Source organism: Phalacrocorax aristotelis, chromosome 2 (genome assembly GCF_949628215.1).
Source record: "Phalacrocorax aristotelis chromosome 2, bGulAri2.1, whole genome shotgun sequence".
Taxonomy (NCBI): Eukaryota; Metazoa; Chordata; class Aves; order Suliformes; family Phalacrocoracidae; genus Phalacrocorax; species Phalacrocorax aristotelis.
This window is the reverse complement of record NC_134277.1, coordinates 73,334,712-73,358,307: the sequence shown is the minus strand read 5'-3', so window position 1 is coordinate 73,358,307 and position 23,596 is coordinate 73,334,712. Positions and strand designations below refer to the sequence as shown.

General features: G+C 41.7%; 1 protein-coding gene across 4 annotated transcripts in view; it reads left to right on the top strand.

The window, feature by feature from the left end:
* DSP (desmoplakin) overlaps positions 1–18,556 on the top strand; it is a 54,909-nt gene extending 36,353 nt beyond the window's left edge. For 2 of the 4 annotated variants that reach the window (XM_075084080.1, XM_075084079.1), the window contains exons 12-24: positions 1,405–1,559; positions 1,964–2,090; positions 2,613–2,817; positions 3,321–3,538; positions 4,331–4,497; positions 4,816–4,954; positions 6,340–6,533; positions 7,414–7,576; positions 8,171–8,254; positions 9,128–9,235; positions 9,863–9,961; positions 10,797–13,088; positions 14,638–18,556. In XM_075084080.1, coding sequence (XP_074940181.1) covers positions 1,405–1,559; positions 1,964–2,090; positions 2,613–2,817; positions 3,321–3,538; positions 4,331–4,497; positions 4,816–4,954; positions 6,340–6,533; positions 7,414–7,576; positions 8,171–8,254; positions 9,128–9,235; positions 9,863–9,961; positions 10,797–13,088; positions 14,638–17,832 — 7,146 coding nt within the window. In that variant the 3' untranslated portion in view covers positions 17,833–18,556. The remainder of the gene's footprint in view (positions 1–1,404; positions 1,560–1,963; positions 2,091–2,612; positions 2,818–3,320; positions 3,539–4,330; positions 4,498–4,815; positions 4,955–6,339; positions 6,534–7,413; positions 7,577–8,170; positions 8,255–9,127; positions 9,236–9,862; positions 9,962–10,796; positions 13,089–14,637) is intronic. The other 2 variants (XM_075084082.1, XM_075084081.1) reach the window with 2 other exon arrangements.
* Positions 18,557–23,596: the final 5,040 nt, after the last annotated feature.

Sequence of the window (23,596 nt, the reverse complement as noted above, 5' to 3'; positions counted from 1 at the left end):
GCTAGGTTCTGGTGGATTAATAAGTTTAGTCAAAATTGTTATTATTAGTCCATTAAATAGCGTAAATACTAATAATACAAATTAGCACAAGAAAAGTCTCATCAATAATGGGGTTAAGATTGTTACACAGATGCTTGCCAGCATCTGTCCCTTTCTTCTGGTGATTGCTTACCCTTCCAGTGTCCTTCTGGGTCTTCAGGTCAACACTTCATTTAAGAAAAGGTGAGGGAATGTACAATGAGTCATTGGTATACCAAGTTTTTTGCTGGATGGAGTATGAAATTGATGGTGGTGGTTTCTTCCTCCTCAGTATTGGGGCTGCCTGGGTTTCTGTATTTTTTGTTCGTAACAGTCTGCTTAGCTGCATTTTCTGCTTATTTGCTCTTTCTCTTCACCAGTTCCCAATTACACAGTTTTCCTATTCTGTTATCTGTAAAACTCTACCTGTAAAACTCTACCTGTTCCGCCTGTTCTACCTGATTCACTAGGTTGCAATCCTGCAGTGACCAGTAATTGGACTGTGATTTGTGTTTACAGTCTGGGGTTTCTGCTATCCACTCTGTGTCTGTGATCTTCCATACCACATTTTATTCCAGAGTCACAGAAGTTCAGCCCACACAGAGTAACTACTTATTGTTCCTATAAGCAAAGCTAAACAAATTCAGGCAACGGTTACCTGACTGCTTGGCAATTGCTCTTGGAGTTAAGCATGCTAAAGTCTTCTCAGGTGATGGTAAGCCCAGACAAGCCTGGAGCCCCTGCATGCTCAGGTCAATGCAAAGCCTGTGGCCTTTTACTAGTTCTGTGAAAAATCTATTTGCTGGCTGTAGAGGTGTAATTGAAGGAAAGAGTCCCTTTAGGATAAATGACAGGAAGACCTTCCCCCTCTTGGATGTGAGTGGGTTGTAACCTCCACTGTGGCCACACCCATGGCCACAGGGTGCCAGGATTTCTGGTGTTTGGAGCTAGTGGATCTAGCTCTGCCACCCTTGTTCCCAGTCCCTTCGCAAATACAGATGCAGCGCTAAGCATCCTTATGCCTCCAGCTCACTGGCTTACAGCCATACATGGTTGCATAGCTTACTGCAGCCATGTGTCTGCACTCAGCCTTTCATGTTTGTCATGGCAAGCCCCAAGTCTGATGATTGACTGGACTGGCAACTGCTCAGAGTGTTCTGTGGCTCCCACTTGGTTTTCTTGGTTTTTCTTCACATGGAAAACAGATTCAGGGACAAGGGGTTGATTTGTACTGATCTCTTGCTCCAGAATGAAGCCAAGATGCACACCCAGACCTGGCAGCTGGGAAACACTCCCACTTCTGTGATCTAGATGGATCTTTCTTGTCTGTCTCTCCTAGAAACCCCATCTTACTTAACTAAAGAAAAAACATTGTGTTCCTTACAGAAAACAGTGCGCAAAGGAGATGAATGTATCCTGAAGGACAATAATGAGCGCAGCAAATGGCTGGTAACCGGCCCCGGAGGAGTGGATATGCTGGTGCCATCTGTTAGTCTTATCATCCCACCTCCCAATCCATTAGCAGTGGATCTTGCTACCAAGTGAGTTGCTGCCTGGGATTGGACACCTACACCTGGGAGTAGATAGAATAGTTCACTCAAAATAGCAACCACCCACAAAATCTGGTCTGTGCCATGATCATAGTGCCTTCCCCCCGCTACCCCCCACCCCCATAAGGGCAGGGGATTAAAGACTAGACCCTTGACTTGAGGAAATTCACTTCAGTGAAACTTACTGGGATCTAAAAATATTTAAATCTTAACTTTCACAAGGTTTTTATCATCTCTAATAATGAAAGTCATGGATAAATTAATTTCCAAGGTTTTTTCTAGTAGAGAACAAGCCTTAATGCACTCCACATCCAGTGGATGTTTCTTGGGATGTTTTGTAGCTATGCTACAAGGACGCACATGTTTTGATCATGAAATTTTTTCTCTCATCTCAGAATTGAGCAGTACTATGAAGCTATTTTAGCTTTGTGGAACCAGCTGTATATCAACATGAAGAGCCTGGTATCTTGGCATTATTGCATGATTGACATTGAGAAGATCAGAGCGATGACTATTGCCAAGGTAAGACTCCAGCTGGCCCTACCCATAGACCAGGGACATTCATAACCTGACCTCTGCTGTCCCAAACAGTGCTTGCTGTGTCCTGTGCAGATGTATGTTCTGCAAACCCATGGGCCTTCCTTTTTCTGGGTTGCACAGTTACACGTGAAAGTTCTTGTTTTATCAAAGGAGAAGGAAAATGCTTTCACATTCAAACATAACACGGATAAACAGGAAGATTAGCTAAGGGAATTTATTACATACTTGTACTTGTTCCCACTGTGCAAGGGGATGGATAGGTAGAGTAAGATGTAGAATTTTGAACTATTCTTAAGTTATGAAATAGTTATAACAAGAATCGATTAGCTCAAAGGGCACTTCTAACACCATACTTTCAGAGGCAGCCTGGGTAGATCTTATTCTAAAATGCGATTCCTTTGGTTTTTTTTCTATACATGTATTAGTTTATTCCTTAATGATTAACTAGTAATAAAGGTTTCCCAATTGCTTCTTCTTTCAAAATTCTCTTCTTCCTCATTTCAGCTGAAAACAATGCGCAAGGAAGATTACCAAAAAATAATAACTGACCTGGAGATCCATTATCAAGAATTCCTAAGGAACAGCCAAGGCTCAGAGATGTTTGGCGATGAAGACAAACGAAAGATCCAGACTCAGTTCACTGATGCTCAGAAGCACTACCAGACCTTGATTATACAACTACCCAATCAACCACGACAGCCACAAATAGGTTTGTTGTCCTCCTGTTTTTTGTAGAGATTGTACTGCTTGGATTTCTTTGTTTGGGGGGTGGTGGTACATTCTTTTTGTGTGGAAATGTGCTCATAAACATATGAATGGAAACATGTTCAAGAATTGTACTGCTGTCTCCCAACATAACAAAACTGGCCATACGCAGAGGAGTATGTTTTCTTCCTTCCTTCGATGTGAATCTGGGAATAGTCCTCTGAAGTTCATGGGACTTGCTGGGAAAATGAGAGTAATTTATTCCATCTGATATGTTTTCAGTTATTAGGAAGCAAAATATCACTGCTGCATTCAAGGAAACAAGTTTTGCTTTTTGTAAAGGGGAGATTGCATTACTTGAAATGGCTGCGTAAGGGCCCAGATCTTCTGCCTGTTCACAGGTCTACAGATCAAATCAGTGCTTAGGTCACTTTGGCACTGCATTGGCTTTCTATATGTAGGTGCTCAGTTCTCTGGCAGTTGACATTTATCCAATTCATTCTACAGTGGTCCCGACTGAGACCTGTCCTGTGGGTTCCTCAAACACCATTATTGTTAATGAGAGAAACCGAGAACATGAGAAGCAGGAGGCCTGGCTGCTGATGGAGCTTCAGAAACTTCGGCGTCAGATTGAAGCTTCTGAGATTCAGATGGTTCAAAGAGCTCCTCTTGGAGTGGATCAAGGGGCTGTACATGACTTTTCAGTCAGAATAAAGGATTTAGAGGTAACTGGATGTTTTTCTTCGAGAATCTCAAGCTCAGTATGACTCTGTGCTGCAAAGCATGCTGCAGTTGTGTTTCTGATCATCTGGGAAAGACACACATCCTGTGCAGAAAATTTTCAACTGGTGATTTGGACTGGAGTTTAGCTCCTAAGTAGAAAAAGTTGACTGGTGGATTTTAGAAGTCAAATTCTGTTCAAGCAAAGAAAACGGAAAACCTGATGTCACGTGGACATGAGCTCATGTTAAGCCTCATCCAGGTTAAAGCACTATTAATATCCTTTTGCATAAACTCCACTTTACCACCTACCTCTGAAGTGCTGTCCATAGGGATGCAGAGTGGATAGATGAGGCTTACAAATTCTCTCCCTCTCCCAGTTCTTAAGATTTGAAGGAGACTAGAGAGAGAAGATTAGTTAGAAAAGAGAGCAGGTTCAGTATATGATAAATTCCCCTGAGGCAATGAGGTTGCAAAGGTTTTAAGAGCAGAAGGACCTTGGCATGTCTACTGAGTGCAGTAGGCAGCTGGCAGTAAAGCGCTCCGCTTTCAACGGAGCGGAGTTTCAGAGTGGCCAAGGTGCTCAAAAAAAGGTATTACCTGTTGTGGACTGTGCAAAAAAGAAACTGCCCAATGTTACTTACCTTGAAGAAAGCAAGCTCAGGCACTGCTTCGGTCCTCAGTCAAGCTGGTTACATAACAGCAGACTATTTGGATGAGGAGACCAACTGCATATCTGCTGTAGAGTGATCATTCAGCCACCAAAAATGTGTAAATCAGGCATTCTCTTTCCTTAGGGTGTGCAGAATGACTCCCAAATAATGGCTGAAACCCTCAATAAGCATAAGGACTTGCTGCCTAACTTCAGAGGCTGTGAAAAGTATGTGTACTTGCAGTCAGAGATAAATGCCCTATTTCAAAAACTGGAAAATATTAATGGTGTTTCTGCCGGCTACTTAGACAGGTAAGAAAACTGAGGTTATAGCAATAAATCATTCACTTTCTTCCATAATTCTTAGTCCAGAAACCTGCCTTTTGTTACCAGTAGTGTAAAATTACACTTTCTTTCTTACGAGTGTTGTACATTTGGGTAGAAACAGACACTTGTGTGAATTTCTTCTCTTTTCTGGAAGAATTAGAAAAAAAAAAAAAAGAATCATGGATATCACTGAAATGTCTTCTGTATTGTTTATTCTCTTTAACTAATGATCCTCAATTAATTAGAAATATTGCCTTTCCTGCCCCAGTCCATAACTGATTTGTCTTGCATTATTTATTTTAGCTTGAATGCACTGAGGTGTCTGCTCCAGCTTATTCTACAAACAGAAGATGTGATCAGAGTTTTTGAAGTCAGGCTGTCCGAAGAGGAGACTGTTCCTCTGGATCTTGATAAAGTGGAGGCTTATCGGGCTTGTCTGAAGGTGAGAGGCCAAGACCCAAGGACACAGGAAGGCAAAATTCATAGCTGCCAGCACTGGTCTGTAGAGCTGGGTGAAACCCCCCCTGAAACCACAGGAGGTGGAAATGCTGATCCTGTCATATTTTTTGGCATAGACATACAATGCTTTTGCAAATTATTGGAAGGAATGTATGGGTTACTACTTCTTCCATCCCTGGTTGTTGCTGCCCCCAAAGCAAAGCCAGTGGCATGGAAGGTCTCCATAATTCATTTCTGTACAAAATTATCTGTTTATTTGTATCACTTATGAAGCTAGATTTGAAGGCAATAGCTCCTTTCTTGCAAAAAGGCTTGTTAATTGCCCTTGTCATCTAGTTGTAACAAATACATTTGAGTATCGTGTGTGTCCTGGTTTTGCCATGAAGTCCATTTCAAATCTTACAGTGAGAACTATCTATCCTGTACAAGGGGCGAAGGCAAAAATAACTGCTTTGCAGAGCACAAAGTTGGCTTGCAGAACCAGTCTTTATCTGGCATTGAGTTGGTACTATCATGCACTGAATGCCTTTGGGAGAACAGGGACCCTTTCATTCTTTCATTCAGGTGTAGTAGGGAAAAAGTGTCCAGGTGGCACAAATGGAGCACAACCAGGTTACCTTTTATCTTGATAAATGAGAGCTGCAGTTCAGTTGCTGGGAGTTGTTCTTAGCTGGTGTAAATTTGAGCTACGCAAAAAAAAAAAAAGCTATTATCAAAGGATGAAGTCATCCATGTGACTGGGGGATGCAAGGCAGACCACCGCCTGCATGGTGTATGCATTTGGTGATACCCCACAGTATGTAAATATGTGCACACAAACAAGTGTGTGTGTGTAAACAAACATCTCTGTGGAAGATGTTTAGAAAAACGTAAACAGGAAAAAAAATTCTATGCATATTTTTAGATAACATTTAAAAACTAGATATGCCAATCCTGAGGCTTGATTCCACAGTGTTGCAAGTTCAGGACTCTTTTATACATCAATGAAAATTTCTAGTCAATTGTTTCTAAGAACAAGCAAGACAGGCTCTTCCTTTTTTTTTTTTTTTTCTTTTTTTTTTTTTGTTACTGCTCTACATAGTTCTGAGAAACTGAAACATCAGCTACAGCATATGAGAGCAGAGGGCTTTGTTTAGAAAATTACTTAAGAGTGAGTCTAACCTTAAACACATTCCTAGGCCAAACTCTGTTTACCAAAGTAGGTGTTTCACTTTCGATATATTAAGTCCAGCTGTCATCAGTGTACATACCTTACTGAGTTAGAAGGAAAATCTTCAGATCCCAATATATTGTGCATTCTGTTGATCGTTAAATTTGAGTACCCGCTCAAGAATAAAATGTATGACAGCATTTTGGTTTTTTCTTCAGAAAATGAAAGCAGACCTAAACATGAAAAAGTCACTACTGAACACCCTGGAAAACGAGCTGCAGAAAACACTTCAGATTCACTCACAGTCTTGCCAGTCATATACCCTGTATGACCTGGACATTGGAAAGTTCTGTGACAAAGTTACCCAGCTAATAGACCGCTGGCAGAGAGCTGATAAGCAGATAGATAACAGGTTTGATCATATTTCCTAATAGCTTGTTCCTTACATTGCTATTGCTACTAAGATCATCTTAACAGTGAATCTAAAAGAATTGGTGTGCACTAATCATCACTTCCAGAGGACAAATGATGACTTCAGGGCAGTAACACTAGAGAAACTGTGAATAGCTTGAACATACTTTAAAAGGGATTGTGTAAGACGAAGCAGGAAAATTTAGTTATTAATGTAAATGTATCATCTAGGTGCTAAGGAGTTACTCTAATGAATTTTTTTAAATTCTTGCTAATGTTCTTTGGATTAAATGCTTCCATTCAGCATTTTCCCCTTCAAACTCAGCAACCCTGCTTATTCCTGAATACCCAATACCTGAGGGTTAAAAAATTAACACTAAAAATTAAGTAAAAAAAGCTCAACAATTTTTTTTCCAATGCTTTATTGAACTGAAGGGAGTATTCTGATTGTTTGTGGGGGTTTTTTTTGGGGTGTGGTTTGTTATGTTTTGTTTTGTTTTTACTTCAGGACAAAATCTAGTCCTATTAATAAAAATTGACCAGTTGCTGGTTGTTTTGATGAAAGTCGAGAACAAGAGTACTGGAGTCAGTGAACTTGATTCTTACCACTGCAAGGTTTTATCCATCCCTCGCTTAGTTGACAGGAAGTGCCAACGTCTGGGTATTGCAGAGTTAATAAAAAATGAGGCACTGAAAACCCATGTTGGGTGACTATTAACTAGTACAAGTCTCATTTATTTGAAAATTTTGTTCAGACTCTCCTTTTAGAGCTTCCTATAGCTTGACCTAGTTTATTACTGTATCTTATTTCTGAAAAACGTTTAAAGAGAGAGAAAGAGAATGTACTTTCCATTTTGACAGTCTTCCCTGTTGTTTTCTAGATCATGGGATTTAGAAAGGCAGATCAAACAGCTGAAAACTTACCGAGATCTCTACCAGGCTCTGTGCAAATGGATCTGCGATGCCAAGCGCAGGCAGGATTCTATCGAGTCCACGAAGTTGTGCGACTGCAACACTATCATGAGATATCTACATGATCAGAAGGTACGCAGCACCTGAATGAGTCGTCTTCAACTATCTGGACTTGTATTGTTTTGCTATTCAGAAAATACCAGTATCAACGCAGTCTGCAATACAGTGGCCTGTTTTGAGTTATGAAGTATGCAAGTTACAAAAAAACTCCACATGTGTAGAAGGCAGGAGAGAGGAAATATTATTATCCTCATTACTTTCTGTCAGCGCTGCTACAGATGATGAACAAGACCGTTTTTTGCTCCTACACGATCACTGACACTTTTACACATCAGCTTTGAATTAAGGGACCGTATAATGGTGCAACTTATGGGAGAAATTATAGCACAATAATAAAAAGTGAGGAAATACATCTAAGCTGAAGTCAAGGAACTCTCTCCCGAGCTCTAGGGGTTGTTCAGTTGCTAGGTGTTCTTTCTGAGAACCACCTTGTCATGCACAGAGAGCTTACCATTGTAAAACTGCACAGCAGGTCATGTCAGGTCTCAGTTTCTGGGGTTGCAGTGGTCTCATACTGCAGGTGCCTTCTGATGGAGGCAACATGTACAGGAGGAAATACTGGCAAATCTTGAGGGAGTACTTCACAGCTCACTTTTTTCTTGGCAGAACTTGCACAGTGAAATCTGTGGGAAGAGAGACAAAGTTGAGGAGCTTCTCAAGCATGCAGATCAATGCTCAGCTGCAATTAAGGTACTTGGGTTTCAGCGTTTTTGAGGGGTATGGTTTTTCATGGTCAGGCGCATCCTGTTGTCTCTGATCTGCTGGCAGGCTCCCTAATGTGTGTGTGCAGAAATTGCTGGGGTGAAGCACCTGTGTGTACAAAATATAGTGAAAGCAGTTTGTGTACTTGCCACCTGAAGACCACAGGGTGATGTAGGAGATACCAGTGAGAGCTTCTCTTCAGGAGAATCAAAGCCTCCTAGCTAGGCTTTCCAGCTCACATGTTAAAAAAGGAAAAAAAGGGAGTAGAGAACAGATTGGTAGCTTAGCAATTAGGTCTGGCCTAGGAGGCAAGACAAATGCAGATTAGCAGGAGGAATGGTGTGCAAGAGCCATGAAAACCAAGAAGATATACAGCGATTGTGGTCTTTTCATTTTTGTCACCTTTAATCCATGCTTTCTCCAGCTCAATCTTACTTTCTGTGACAAAGATCTTGCTATATATGTGGTGTGGCGTATGTGATATGAAAGGGATGCAGAGACAGTTATTTCTGGCAAAGTACCTAGACCACTTGCTCCCATGAATCTTTTTCACCTCTGGGAAGTCCTCAATTAACGGAAACACATATCTTACCTTCTTTGTAAAATGTTTTTTCACTTTTTCCCTTTGTCATTCTCCTCCATGACCCTTCGCAGTGGTACTTGAACCGATAAGCTTATGTTAATGATAGAGGATCATCTGTACATGGCCAGAGATATAAACAAGGGAAAAACGTAGCTTTTTATTAAAAAACCCCAAACCATAACAACCCCAAAACTTTATTTGCATTTTGGGATATCCAGATTCCCAGAGAGTTCCTTGGCAGTTGCTAAATGGGCTTACCTTTCCCTGTTGTTTTACAGGATTATGAACTACAGGTTGCTTCCTACAGTTCCGGATTAGAAACATTGCTCAACATACCTATCAAGAAGAGCGTGGTTCAGTCTCCTGCAGTGCTGATTCTGCAAGAGGTATCTTTCTTTCCTCCCCATCAATCCTTTTAATATATTTGTTCCATTGAACCATTTTGAGTCATATACAGTTGTATTCTAATAAATAGCACTGACATTGGCAGTGTGTACTAAGCCTGTAAGCACAAGGAATTAGTGCAGAGTAGTTGCTGTGCTGTAAAATTGTACTTGGGCTCATTTAGGCAGATTAGCCCTCAGGAATTTACCACATTCCTATTCAATGTCCGTTGTGTACATATTGTGAGAAAGTAAGATTCATGCCCCAAGTGGTTTAGTCACTTTCAACCTGGGAATTAACCACTATTAAAAGTTTAACTTAGGTTACTTGTGACTGGCAGACAGGAAGAGCATGATGAACCAGAGGGTGAAACCTTGGATTTAATATTACAGCAGCCATGGGGGAAAATAATGTTGAAAAAGAAGGTGTGGGTTTATCAGAAGGGAGAAATTATACATTTGGTGTCCCCAGAAAGTCATGTGAGTTTGTGAGGAGGAGAATTTTGTTTTTACTTTGTCAAGTGATGTGTTTTCTGAGGTGGATTAGAGTCCTTTAAATGATCTGAGACATAGGTATGTTCATATCTAACTCTGTAATACAAGCTGCTAACAATTCTCTTTCCTTTCAAGGCTAGTGAGGCTCAGTCTCGCTACATAGAGCTTCTTACAAGATCAGGAGATTATTACAGATTCTTAAGTGAAATGTTAAAGAGCATGGAGGACTTGAAGGTAATCTGACTCTTCTTTTCTGTACCTTCTATTTTTATCACAGGTTAGCAAGCTATCACTGATCAAAGACTTTCTCCTTAAGTACAGTGCAAAACAGTCCACAAAACTAAATCCTGAGCTCAGTGGTGTCCCATGAAGGATGCATATAAGCAGTTTCATGCATCTTTTGTGAGAGAGTACAGTATCTTGCAAAGTTACCTCCACGGTCATGTGTGAGGTGGAGAACATTAGCCTTGGTAATTAGGAGGTGCTCATCAAAGCACGCAAGGGGTCCTTCTCTGCCCATCAGAGCCTTGGCCTCAGTGAGAGTACAGTTATCTCAGTGCTGAAAACTTGCTCCTTATGGTTCAGGGGCCACACCTCATTTCAGGCCATACCAGCAGTGTTTCAAATGGACTAACTCCTGATTTGATTCAGCTCAGTGGGAACAGAGAGGCCAATTTAAGAGGTCACATATATGGAATGTGAATCACCTGTTCGAAAATTGTGGAGGCTCTAAATGAGGCTATTTAATACTTTGCTGGTGAACTTCTGGTATATCAGATTTTACTATCTCTATTGCATGTCCCTCCCCCATCAAGCACCATTTCCCCTCTGAAAGTCATTATGCTGATTTCTGAATAAGGTTTGACTCTGAATAAATAAGGATTCTGGAATTTGTCTTAATGACATAAAATGAAAAAGGATTTTAAGCTGTCATTGAAGCAGAGAAAAAATGCTTTTTTAAGTTGTCAGTGTTAAAAATGTATATTATATTGCATGTGATGATTTGGAAACAGTTGTTACAAGTATTTATGTGGGGTTTTTTATTTGTTTTTCTGCTATCATTTTGCAGATGAAAAATACCAAAATTGAACTTCTGGAAGAAGAACTCAGGCTTGCCAGGGATTCAAATTCAGAGACAAGCAACAAGCATAAATTCCTGGAGCAAAATCTGCAGAAGTACCAGATGGACATTTCTCAGCTCAAGGCAAAGCTGATGAGTTTGGAGGAGATGAAAAGACAAGCTGAAATGGATGGAAATTCTGCTAAGCAAAACCTGGACAAATGCTATGCCCAAATAAAGGATCTAAATGACAGAATAACCAGGCTGACTTATGAGACTGAAGATGAGAAAAGGAAGCGGAAGTTGCTGGAGGATAGATATGAGCAGCAGAAGAATGACTATGACCAGCTGCAGAAAACAAGGCAAAACGAGAAAGACAGTCTTGGTTGGCAAAAGTTAGAGTCTGAGAAGGTCATCAAGGAGAAGGAGTACGAGATAGAAAGATTAAGGGTTCTTCTTCAGGACGAAGGCACACGGAAGAGGGAATATGAAAATGAGCTGGCTAAGGTAAGAAACCAGTTTAGCGAGGAGATGAGTAATTTAAAGAACAAGTATGAAACAGAAATTAATATTAAGAAGACCACAATCCAGCAGATAGCTGCACAGAAGGATGATGATGCAAAAGGCCTCAGAGCCCAGGTTGACAGACTGACAAGAGAAAACAGAGACCTTAAGGATGAGATTGTGAGGCTGAATGATGCCATTCTGCAAACCACAGATCAACGGAGGAGGGCAGAAGAAGATGCTCTTCAGCACAAGGCTTGCAGTTCTGAGGTGTCACAGCAAAAGCATCAGTTAGAGCTGGAACTGAAGCAGATCATTCAGCTTCGTGGCGAAGACAACTCAAGATACAAGCAGGCTCTTGAGGAGGCTGCCTCAACTATTCAGGATAAAACTAAGGAGCTGGAAAGGCTAAAGGTTCAGCTTCAGGAAGAGGCTAAAAGCCGATGGGAACTTGAAAATGAATTGGCTAAGGTAAGGAACAGTTATGATGAGGAAATTATTAGTTTAAAGAACAAGTATGAAACTGAGATTAATATCACAAAGACCACAATTCACCAGGTCACCCTGCAAAAGGAAGAGGACACAAATAATTATAGAACACAGCTTGATAATGCCATGAGAGAAAATAGGAATTTGTGTGAGGAAATTAGGAGACTGAAAAATACAATAAGTCAGACAACAGATAATCTACGGAAAATAGAAGAGAATGCTCAGCAGCAGAAGGCAGCTGGCTCAGAGCTATCTCAGAAAAAACAGCAGCTGGAGATTGAACTAAAACAAGTTATTCAGAGGCACTCTGATGAAAGCATCCGGTACAAACAGTCGCTTGATGATGCTTCTAAGACCATTAAGGAAAGAAACAAAGAGATCGAAAGGTTGAGAAAGTTGTTGGATGTAGAAACAAGTCAGAGGAAAGAACTAGAGGATGAGAACAGTCAGTTAAAGAGAGTCCAGTTTGACCTGCAGAAAGCAAACACGAGTGCTACTGAGACAATTAACAAGCTGAGGATCCAAGAGCAGGAACTGGCCAGACTGAAAATTGACTATGAAAGAGTTTCACAAGAGAAAAAAGGCAGGGATCAAGAAAGTGCAAAGTTCCAGAGCACTGTAAAAGACTTGCAGATCCAGAAACATAAGCTGGAGGAGGAACTTTGCAGGCAGAATAAAAATATAATGGAGGAGACGTCCAGGAGAAAGAAACTGGAGGAGGAAATAGAAGTCATGAGGAGATCTCTCAGAGAGCAGTCAGTTAAAATAACTAATCTCACACAGCAGATAGAAGAAGTGTCTATTGTAAAGAAGAGGAACGAAGATGACCTTAGACACCAAAGAGAAGTATTAGATGGTCACGTGAGAGAGAAGCAGAGATACATGGAGGAGATCAGAAAATACACATCTGATATTGAGACTTTACGCCGTCAGTTGGTCCAAGAACAGGAGCAATTAAAACAGGCTCACCTACGATACGAGCACTTACAGAAAACCTCTGAGGAGAAAAGCAAAAACTTGAATGAGTGCAAAATAGAAATCGAAAGGCTTCAGTCTCTCACCGAGAACCTAACCAAGGAACACTTGCTACTGGAGGAAGAGCTGCGAAATGTTAGATTGGAGTATGATGACCTGAGAATGGTCAGAAGTGAAGTTGATGAGAAAAATACTGCCATTGCTGAACTAAAGAATCAGCTTCAGACAAGCAGCAAGCAAACCCTGGAACTTCAGGGGTTGATTAATGATTTACAGAAAGAAAGGGAAAAATTGAGACAGGAAATTGAAAAATTCCAAAAGCAAGCACTAGAGGTATTCACACATATTTTGATCCCAGCTTTACTGTCTCTCAGATATATAATTTATTGCAGTGTCCACTTGAATCAACTTAATTCACACTTTGCTGTTTTAAGTTCACTGTACTTGTGACTAATATCCCCTTTGTGGCCCTTCTCCTGGTTCATTTTTAAACAAAAATGGCAAGATTTGGCCACTTGTGTAGATTCTGTACTCCCTGGGAGCTGTGCTAGGGAGACATAAGCTATCTTATCGTCTGGCTGAGCCTTGCCCTCAGCCCTTGCCCCAGGAGGAAACCTGGGTCTGTGCCAGGCTCCACCAAAGCATCCTAGGGGAAGATGAGAGTACATGGAATACCACTGTACCCTGCTGGCTCTGTGCTTCCCCAGGCTATTTCAGCCAGGATGAGTTAAAGCAGTCCTTTGAGGCTGACCCAAGTGATATCACAGACTAAACCAGCTAAAAATCCCAGAACCAACAAACTGTCAAAGTGCTGCTTAGCTGGGTAAGGTGTTGACTGCAGGTGAGGATTAAAGATTATATTGTCAGCTGTATCTAAGGTACTTCAAGCCTACATTTCATTGACTGTTCTGGGGATTTATGTTCCTAAGTTAGTAAGGGCATTTTCAAATTCTACTATTGGCCTTTATTTCTTAAACTTGAGGAAACAGCATAAACAAGTTAAAGAAAACATTTTTTCCTATTTCATTCTTCTGCCTAATTTCTTGTCCAAAGAGCTACTGTTTAAATATATACAAGTGAGCACTTGTGAAAATGTTTCTTTGCTTTTTCCTATACTTGCCCTTGATATTTCTTTCCTCATTCCCATTCTCAAGTATTCTTTCCTTTATTCAGTTTTTCTTCCCTTTATTTTAAAAATCTTAATACTGACTTTTTAAAAATACTAACATTTAGGGTTACCTGACATCTGTACATATATATATGCATGTGTTACAAATATATAAACTTGTATTCCATTTAATAGGGACTGCATAGAAATGTACATGCTTGTAAGCGTTTGTGTATGTGTATACATATATGAAGACATTAAGTGAATTAAAATGTAAAGTAACACAGGTAAAATTGTTTGGAGTAACATGTGAAACTAAGAGGAAAGTGAAAAATTAGTCCCATATTTCCTTTTTATCCATGTATGATGAGACCTTAGCTGATACAAATTCTCCCAGGTTAGTAGGACTATGCTAGGGTACATCTGCTGGGCGTCAGACTCTTTATGAGTCTTGAATGCTCTGTGTATGTGTAAGTGTACCATGAGAAGTATTAAAAAGAGCTAACTATATCAGCAGAAAATCAAGGCTATGGGTAACAGAATGGAGTCCCTGGCAGTTCTAGAGACACTGTCAGTGAAGGGACAGTGTACCTTCACTGGTTTATTTGTATCCATGGTCTTGGGTAAGGCACTGCTGCGACTAGAATGTTTTCCAGTGGCAGCTTGCTGCAGGTTAAATGACAGGCTGAAGAGCACTGTAAGTGGAGAGCATAACTCTAACAAGCATAAACTCTAACCATCCTTTCTTCATTTATTTCTTCTTCAAAATTTTAGGCATCGAACAGGATTCAAGAATCCAAAAATCAGTATAGTCACATTATGCAAGAAAGGGAAACCTTGTTGATAAAAATGAGTGCTTTGGAGCAAGACAAAGCCAGGCTGCAGAGATTAGAAGAGGAGCTGAACCGTTTGAAAGTTACCCTGGAATCAGAGTCTCGTTTGAAGCAACGCCTGGAAAGTGAGAAGCAACAAATCCTGAATGACCTCAATCAGTGGAAGAGCCAGCACTCCCGGACAGAGGAATCCATAAGGAAGATCCAGTGTGAGAGAGAGAAGAGCGAGAGGGAGAAGAACACCCTGAGGAGTGAGATTGAAAGGCTGCAGATGGAGATCAAACGGATTGAGGAGAGATACCGGTGCCGACTGGAAGAGACCGCTGTCAAAAACCAGTCGGAGTTAGAGTCTGAGCGTCTCAGGCTGCAAAGAGAGATCGAGAAACTCAAGCAACGCCCATATGGGTCCCACAGATCTACACAAACTGAGGAAGACTTTTGCATTGACGCCTCCAAGTTGCTGTTCAATGGGCTGCGGAAGAAGATTACAGCAATGCAACTGTATGAGTGTCAACTGATAGACAAACTCACACTGGATAAACTGCTGAAGGGGCAGAGGTCAGTTGAAGAAGTCACAGCTGACATTGAACCCTACCTCAAAGGGGCAGGTGCTGTTGCTGGGGTATCTCTTTCACCCAGACAGAAGTACTCTTTTGTTGAGGCCAAACGGAATCAGCTGCTTACAGGAGAAAACGCAGTCCTGCTTTTAGAAGCCCAGGCAGCAACAGGAGGAGTGATAGACCCACACCGAAATGAGGTATTAACGGTGGACAGTGCTATCGCCAGAGATCTGATTGACTTCGATGACAGAGAACAAATCTATACAGCAGAAAAGGCTATTACCGGATTTAAAGATCCTTTCTCAGGCAAAACCGTGCCAGTATCTGAAGCCATCAAGAAAAACTTGGTTGACAGAGAAACTGGAATTCGTCTGCTTGAAGCCCAGCTGGCTGTAGGAGGGATTGTTGATCCTGTCAACAGCGTTTTCCTACCCAAAGATATAGCTTTATCCCGTGGATTGATTGACAAAGACCTGTACAGGATCCTGAACAACTGCCAAGGCACTACAAAGAACTTCATTGATCCCACAACCAAAAAAGCAGTCACTTACATGCAGCTGAAGGAAAAATGTAGGATTGAACCACACACTGGGCTGCTTCTCCTTCCTGTGCAGAAGAGGAGTATGTCATTCCAAGGGATCAGGCAGCCTGTCTCAGCAGATGCACTGCTCGAGGCTGGAATTATTAAGGAATCAACAAGGAATGACTTGGAAAGAGGTGCAATTACAGTGGAAGAAGTGAGCGAGAGAATTATTGATTTCCTTCAGGGCTCTAGCTGCATTGCAGGTATCTACAACGAGGCTACTAAAGAGAAACTTGGCATTTACCAGGCTATGAAAATAGGTTTGGTTAGACCAGGGACAGCCCTTGAACTCCTAGAAGCCCAGGCAGCCACAGGGTTCATAGTGGATCCTGTCAGCAATGTGAGGCTGCCCGTTGAGGAAGCTTACAAAAGAGGCCTTGTTGGAATTGAATTTAAAGAGAAACTTCTCTCTGCTGAAAGAGCTGTCACTGGGTACAAAGACCCAGAAACTGGAAACATCATTTCTCTCTTTCAAGCAATGAACAAAGAGCTCATAGAGAGGGGCCATGGGATTCGTTTGCTGGAGGCCCAGATTGCTACTGGAGGAATCATTGACCCCAAAGAGAGCTACCGCTTGCCAGTAGAGACGGCGTACAAGCGTGGCTACTTCAATGAGGAGCTCAACCAGATCCTTAGTGATCCAAGTGATGACACCAAGGGGTTCTTTGATCCAAACACAGAGGAGAACTTGACCTACTTGCAGCTGAAAGAAAGATGCATAAAGGATGAAGCAACAGGACTCTGCCTTCTACCCCTGAGAGAGAAAAAGAAGGTGGTTCACACTTCGCAGAAGAACACCCTTAGGAAGCGCCGAGTTGTCATTGTAGATCCAGAAACAAACAGGGAAATGTCCGTGCAGGAGGCGTACAGCAAAGGCCTTATAGATTATGACACCTATACAGAACTAGCTGAACAGGAGTGTGAGTGGGAAGAAATAACTATTACAGGATCAGATGGTAGCAGTAGAGTAGTCCTTGTCGACAGAAAAACAGGTAGCCAGTATGACATCCAAGATGCTATTGATAAAGGTCTGGTTGAGAGAAAGTTTTTTGACCAGTACCGTTCTGGCAGTTTAAGCCTGACGCAGTTTGCAGACATGATTTCCTGCCGTAACGGCACTGATGAGGTGTTTCGGCATGAGTCAGTGACTCGGTCTCCCACCGTGCTGAGCGTCAGGAGTTCTTCCTCACTGATCAGGAGTGGTTCTTTCTCAGAGACCCCAGAAGAGTGCAGTCCCATTGCAGCCATATTTGACACAGAAAACTTGGAGAAAATCTCAATTTCAGAGGCTATACAACGGGGCATCGTGGATAGCATCACCGGGCAACGGTTACTTGAAGCCCAAGCCTGCACAGGGGGCATAATATGCCCTACCACAGGCCAGAGGCTTTCACTTCAGGAAGCTGCCAGTCAAGGCATCATTGATCAGGATATGGCCACACGGCTCAAACCAGCCCAGAAGGCCTTCATAGGGTTTGAAGGCATAAAGGGCGGGCGCAAGAGGATGTCAGCAGCTGAAGCAGTGAAGGAAAAATGGTTGCCTTATGAGGCTGGGCAGCGGTTCCTTGAATTCCAGTACCTCACTGGAGGTCTTGTGGACCCAGAAGTGCGTGGAAGAATAAGTACAGAAGAAGCCATTAGGAATGGATTGATTGATGGTCGCGCTGCCCAGAAATTGCAAGACACTAACAGCTATCCCAAAATTCTGACCTGCCCCAAGACCAAGCTGAAAATATCCTACAAAGATGCAATGAATCGGTCAATGGTGGAAGACATCACCGGGCTTAAACTCTTGGAAGCAGCCTCCATTTCATCTAAAGGCATATCCAGTCCCTACAATGTCTCCTCAGCACCTGGATCACGCTCTGGCTCTCGCTCTGGCTCACGTTCAGGCTCACGCAGTGGGTCTAGGAGGGGAAGTTTTGATGCAACAGCAAGCTCTTCATATTCTTACTCATACTCAACCTTCAGCAGTGGGTCTATTGGGCGCTAATAACAAGCGAGGGAATGTGTCTGCATTTTAATATAATTTAGATTATTCCATATCCCCTTTCCTAAAAAACAAAACCAAAAAACCAAACCAAAACTCCAAAACAACAACAAAGCAACCCAAAGCAAAACGCTTAAGTCTTTTCTAGGTGTGTTCAGCTTCTCTGAAAAATCTGTAAAAAGCTTGAATGCATATTTATGGAATATAGATGAGGGGATGCAAAAAGTCATCTTTGTGAATTTTGCGTTTCAGTTCCCATTTCCTTTTCATGTTCAGATATTAATCAGTCTCTGTGTATTTTAAAAACTCTGTCATGTGCCTTGTCCTGCTATCTGTAACTGTCAACCTATAAGCTGATAACTGAGTTTTGAAAGTCTTGCAGTAGTTACTTTTTTTCCACAAAGACCTTTTTCAATTTGTTACTACGAAGAAAAAAATATTAACAATATGGACAGAAAATGCCTTTCATATTGGCTTAGAATCTATTCTGTAACATGAAAAGCTCTGTCTTCCAGATGCTCTACTTCTCTATGTTTGGCTAACCATTTTCTTAAGTATAACTTGGTGGATATAAAGGGCTATTATTAGGCTGGGCTTTAATTTTACTGTTACCCATATATATTTTCTACTGTTTTGCTTGATTTCCATGTACCGGGGAAAAAATCCCAACCCTCTAACTGCACCAAGTGAGCTATTCTGGGCAATAAACTTCTGAAGTTTTAAAGTATTTGTTGTGTGATTATTAAATTTAGCTATAGACATTCTTGGAGGTACAGGTTAGAGAAAGAACCATATTAAAAAGTAGCAAATACTATCTTTGTCATAAAAAGGGTGTACAGGCACATTATTTTTCATTATGCTGATCCATCATTTCTGTGAATGTGGGCTTCTGATTCTGCATTTTCAGTAGGAGAATGAAGACAGCACCAATAATGGAAACTGTGCCCCTAGAAGCGGAAAGTCTGTTTCCGCAGTTGGTTATAGACTTGATGACCAGAAGCATATTTCTTCTGCTTGTGATCCAGCCCATTGTCTCTGCAGCTACAAGAGATTGAGTCAGATTCTCCCTTATGCATCAGTGTAACTTTGGACAACGAGCGGAATAAAGACCTAGTGATGGGGCTTAGCCGACCAGTGTGGTGGCACAGGGGCATCTTTCAAAACCTTCCAATCATCTCCTGTAACGTCTTTCCACCTCTTTCACTGGCTCCTGAAAGCCTAGGTTGAGAAGATGGCAAGAGTGTATCAGCATTTGCGTGATACCTTGGCTGTTGTCAGTTCTACATAGGCTGTTGGCAGCCCTCTGACTCCTTTTATCTGAGCTGAGAAACCAGAGCAGGACTAAGTAACCATAGGATTAGAGGACACAACATGGTCTGAAACCACTTCAGCTGCCATGAATATTCTTCAGCCAGAACAGAAAACCCTTTGTATACATCGAGACTGTCCAGTCCTCTCCCATTTGCCACCAGTGCAGATATCTCTGGGTAAGCACTATGTTCTTAGCCAGGCAATGACTTACAAGAATTTAGTATGGTTTTAGACAACTGCTAGTACAGAGCTTTAATGACAAAACTATTAGTATAATTTGCTGAAATAAATTCTTCCTCTAAGTATTTGAAAGTTGCCTGAAGCACATACCTGCTTTTAGCCATGTCCCATGTAGGAACTCCACCTGTCTATGAAGTTTATCAGTTGCTACAGATAGAAAGAAGAAGCTGATAGGCACAAATGCTAATCACTGTTAATCAAATGCTGCCTAATTTTTGTTGCATGTTCCCTTTCTGCACTAAGGAAAAGCGTGAGTTTTGATACTGCTGTCTCTGGTAAAGTGTACCTTCTAGTCCGAAAAGCATTTCCAGTGTTCCCTGAAGACAAGAGCTGTGTATAAAATCTCTGCCATATATAAAGTGTCCTCGGTTACTGGACTGAGAAATTAAATGGGCTGGTACAAGTCAGTGCTAGAGACCTCAACAGAACATAGGTGAGGAAGTGCATCCCACCTCTTAGGAAACTCCACAGCTTCAGAGGTTTCTTGACAACTGAAGTTCATTAACTGTGCTGTAGAGGAAGATCCAGTGTCTGAATGGCTTTCTGACTCCATCTTTACATATAACCTTTTCTACTGCTGCACCTACCTTCTGTCCTATTGTGGTGGCCTAAATATAACATCGTCTCCCAGAAGTGATGATAATGCTTCTTTCTCCTTGCATACCCTCCAGCAGCAGATGCTAGCATAGCATTAGTCATCTGTGGTTTTACACAGCCAGAAGCATTTGGTACAGGAGACCCAGGTGACCAAGGCCTGAGTAGCAGAGCAGGCAGCAGGTGAGGCAGGTTACTGGTAACGTGGAGTGCTAAAGAGATAAGTGGGGAGTTTTACTCCAGCATAAAAAAAGTGCTGAGGAAAGAGTTTAAGGAGCAACCCCAAGAGCTGAAGTTTGGTAGTAGTTGTGTGGAGGTCAGCTAGCAGAGAGGGATGTGGCAGGTGAGTGCATCCAGAGGGATGGGTTGTTGTGGTGCTGAGGAGAGTGGTTTTTGTGGCAGTGCTTGATGTTTGAGATAGGGGAGCTATGTCTGGGGTTCAAAGAGCAGGTAGGCTCTGGTTTGTTGTGGTGGGGATGCAGAGATGGGTGTAGGGCTGCTGCTGTGTATTTGGGGCAGGATGTTCATAGGCTCTGTAGCTCTTTTGCACCAAATGTGAAACAAACCTTTTTCATACATTTTAAAAGACTGGCAGCTTTGGATGATCTCTGCTACTGAGGCAGTAATTCTGTAATATTGAAAAGCCAAAACAAACTTGTTGGTCCAGCCTGTGCCCCTGAGGATCTGCCAACACAGGAGGAGCGCTTGGCTGGGTGTACCCATCAACAAACTTGTGGTTTGTAGTCAGTCCTCTGAACTTGCTGCTTCTTCCTTCTTCCCTGAGCCTTGGGGTAGGTGGAGCTCACCCTGTTTGATGGCAAATGGTTGCCCAGTCTGCTGTCTTGGCTGCTATGGCTGGGTAGGGTTCCATCATTAACAGGGTTAATTCCCCTAGAGAATTGGGCTTTGCTTTGAACAGGATTGGATTTTATTTCTGAGAGTTTTCTTGACTGAGTTAGTTGTATTGATGATGTGAACTTGCTGTCTTTCAGCTTGGGGCTGGGAAATGACTGCTGCTTAGGGCCCAAAGTATGTAAGGAACCACGTGCTTTACACAACACAGCAGCACTTAAGCCAAAGCTTTGTCTGTGTTATGTTATTTGGAAATGTGCATATGCCATTGTTAATTAATAGTCTGGCCTTATGAATATGAAAGAGGGGTGGGGAGATGTACAGAATAGCAACTATGTGAATTAGTGTAAAATTGAATTATTCAGTTATAAGTGCTTACACAGAAGGTGGGTTTTGGTTGGGGTTTTTCGTAGGATTTGTTCTAATTTCTATACACTCTTATAATATAGATCTGGAAGAGCCGTTTACTTTGAAGTTTCTGTGAACCTAGGCTGTTCAGAGATGAACAGAATTTACTTGTCATGGGTAACACTCTTGGAATAATGCTGTACTTGAAAATACTTTTTTTTACATGCTCAAACAATTTGAGACCAATTCCTAGGCTGCTCAGGGCAGGCTGTGCATAGGCTCTCTGCTTCGTTCTGACCTGTGTTTCCTAGCCTGGTGTTTAGTGATTATGCATCTGTGATTTGAGGTTAACTTTATTTTTTTTGTCATCACAGTTTCATCAAATGCACAGTTGATACATATAAAATTGTATCATATAATAAAAAAAAGGCAATAGTTGGGGCTTCACTTGTTATCCCTCAGAGCTAGTTTCTGCTTTAGTAGTTTACCAGCACAATATTTCGTAGTAGAATTAATCCCCTGGAAGGCCCCATTAGGAGAGCTGAACATCCATCTGTTAATGCATCAGATACTAGAGCTGCTGATCCCTCTGTAGATTCCTGTTCTGTTAGCAGGCTGGGGATGTACATAACGCAGTCTTTTGCTTCACATAGTCCAGGTGCACCTGGTGAACCGGGGGGTGCCAGATGTCCAGGGTGACCACTTTGTCTGGGGGGATGTGTTTTGCTTGGCTGCCTATCTTGGGCAGCTATAGGTTGTCCAGGAGACCCTGAAAAGGGAAATTAAGGCTATATAAGGGAAATAAGCTGAATGAGCTGACTCCTCATCGTCCAACACAGTCATCTGCTCATGCTGCTCTGATCTGGAGTGACTCCTTGAGAAGTGGTGAAAATATATAGTGTAAATCTTGGAGGATCTGTATCCAGTGTGTGCTCCAGAGAAAATCAGTATCATGAGCAAATGGTGAGGGTTAGGTGGTCAATGGGAATGCTGCACCCTTCTCATGCAAATGGACTAGGGGGTCCTCATTGCTTACTCAGTATATGGCAAATACTTAAATGAGGGTGACGGAGTTACCCAGTGCTGAAAAGGCTGCTGGAAGACAAAGCTGCTTTGTCTTCCTTTCCTTCAACATGCAAACAGACATGCTCATGCCGTTTCCCTCACTGAGGCCTTAGGGGCACATCCCGTTGTCTGTCTATGTGGTGGCAACTGTTGGACAAATGCAGTTTCTCACAGAGGTTAAATGAATACTGTGATTTTTAACACAGGTAAAACAGTAAATATAGAGGAGCTGCTGCTGACCGACTACAAATAAACCCTTTAGTGCATAAAAAGCCTTCCTGCTCCTATGAAGTGGAGTTTAATGGCTGAATCAATGGTAAAGAGAATATAAAACTATTCAATAAGAGGTGGCTGATATTCAGCATGTATGTTACTTCTGAGACCTTGGCATCCATTTAAGCCAGGGAGACCTCTGCTCGAATTGCCCTTCTACCCTTTACAGCCTTTGTCTCCACATGACACAAAATAAGAGGAGAAACACCTCTGGTTGTGGTGCAGTTCTGCTTTGTGAACTGACCCTGGGCACTCTTGAGTTCTTACCTGGTTTCCCAGCTGCTCCTTTCACTCCAGGAAAACCCATAGATCTCTGGGACCAGGCTCATCAGTAAGTCCAGGCAGACTGGGATTTCCCTTTTTTTTAAAAATGTTGCAGAATTTTTTTTTAAATTGGGCCAAACACAATATGTTTGCATTTTTTTTCCCTCCTATAAAAACACAGTACTGCAAAGTTGTGTGTGGCTTGATGGGGATTTTGGCTTTTTTTTTTTTTACAAGCAACCAAGGGTAGAACTGGGATAGTACTTGGTTCTTGGCTGAGCTAATGAGTATAAAAACACAATCCAATGTTTCATTTTCATATAGTTTTATTTTTAAAACTTTGATTAAATTTAGTTCAATTTTTAAATGTTACCACTTAGGAAATATTAAAAAAGTCTTTAAACCTCTCTAGCTTTTTTGTAAACCTGCTCATGGCATTTGGCACAAGTTTCACAATAGTTGCAATTCATCTGGTGTTTGGTTTTCTGGCAAATAATTGAGAATGAGGAGGAATAGGAGGAATGCACTTATCTATAGCCTGAGAACTTTAGACCCTCCAACTCTTTCAGGTTGCTATTAGAGCTTCTGATTCAATGTCTCCTATTTTATTCAAGGGTGTGGGTTCCAACACCATTTGATAAATGTAATAACCTTGGCCTTTGCAGATGACTTGGTTGTATTGAATGAACCCTGGGACAGAATGCAGAAAAACATTGAAATCTTAGAGGTCTTTTGCTACCTGACAGGCCTCAAAGCACAAAAGAAGTGCTGTGCCTTTTACATGCAGCCTACAAATGACTCCTATATGGACTGTCTGGTA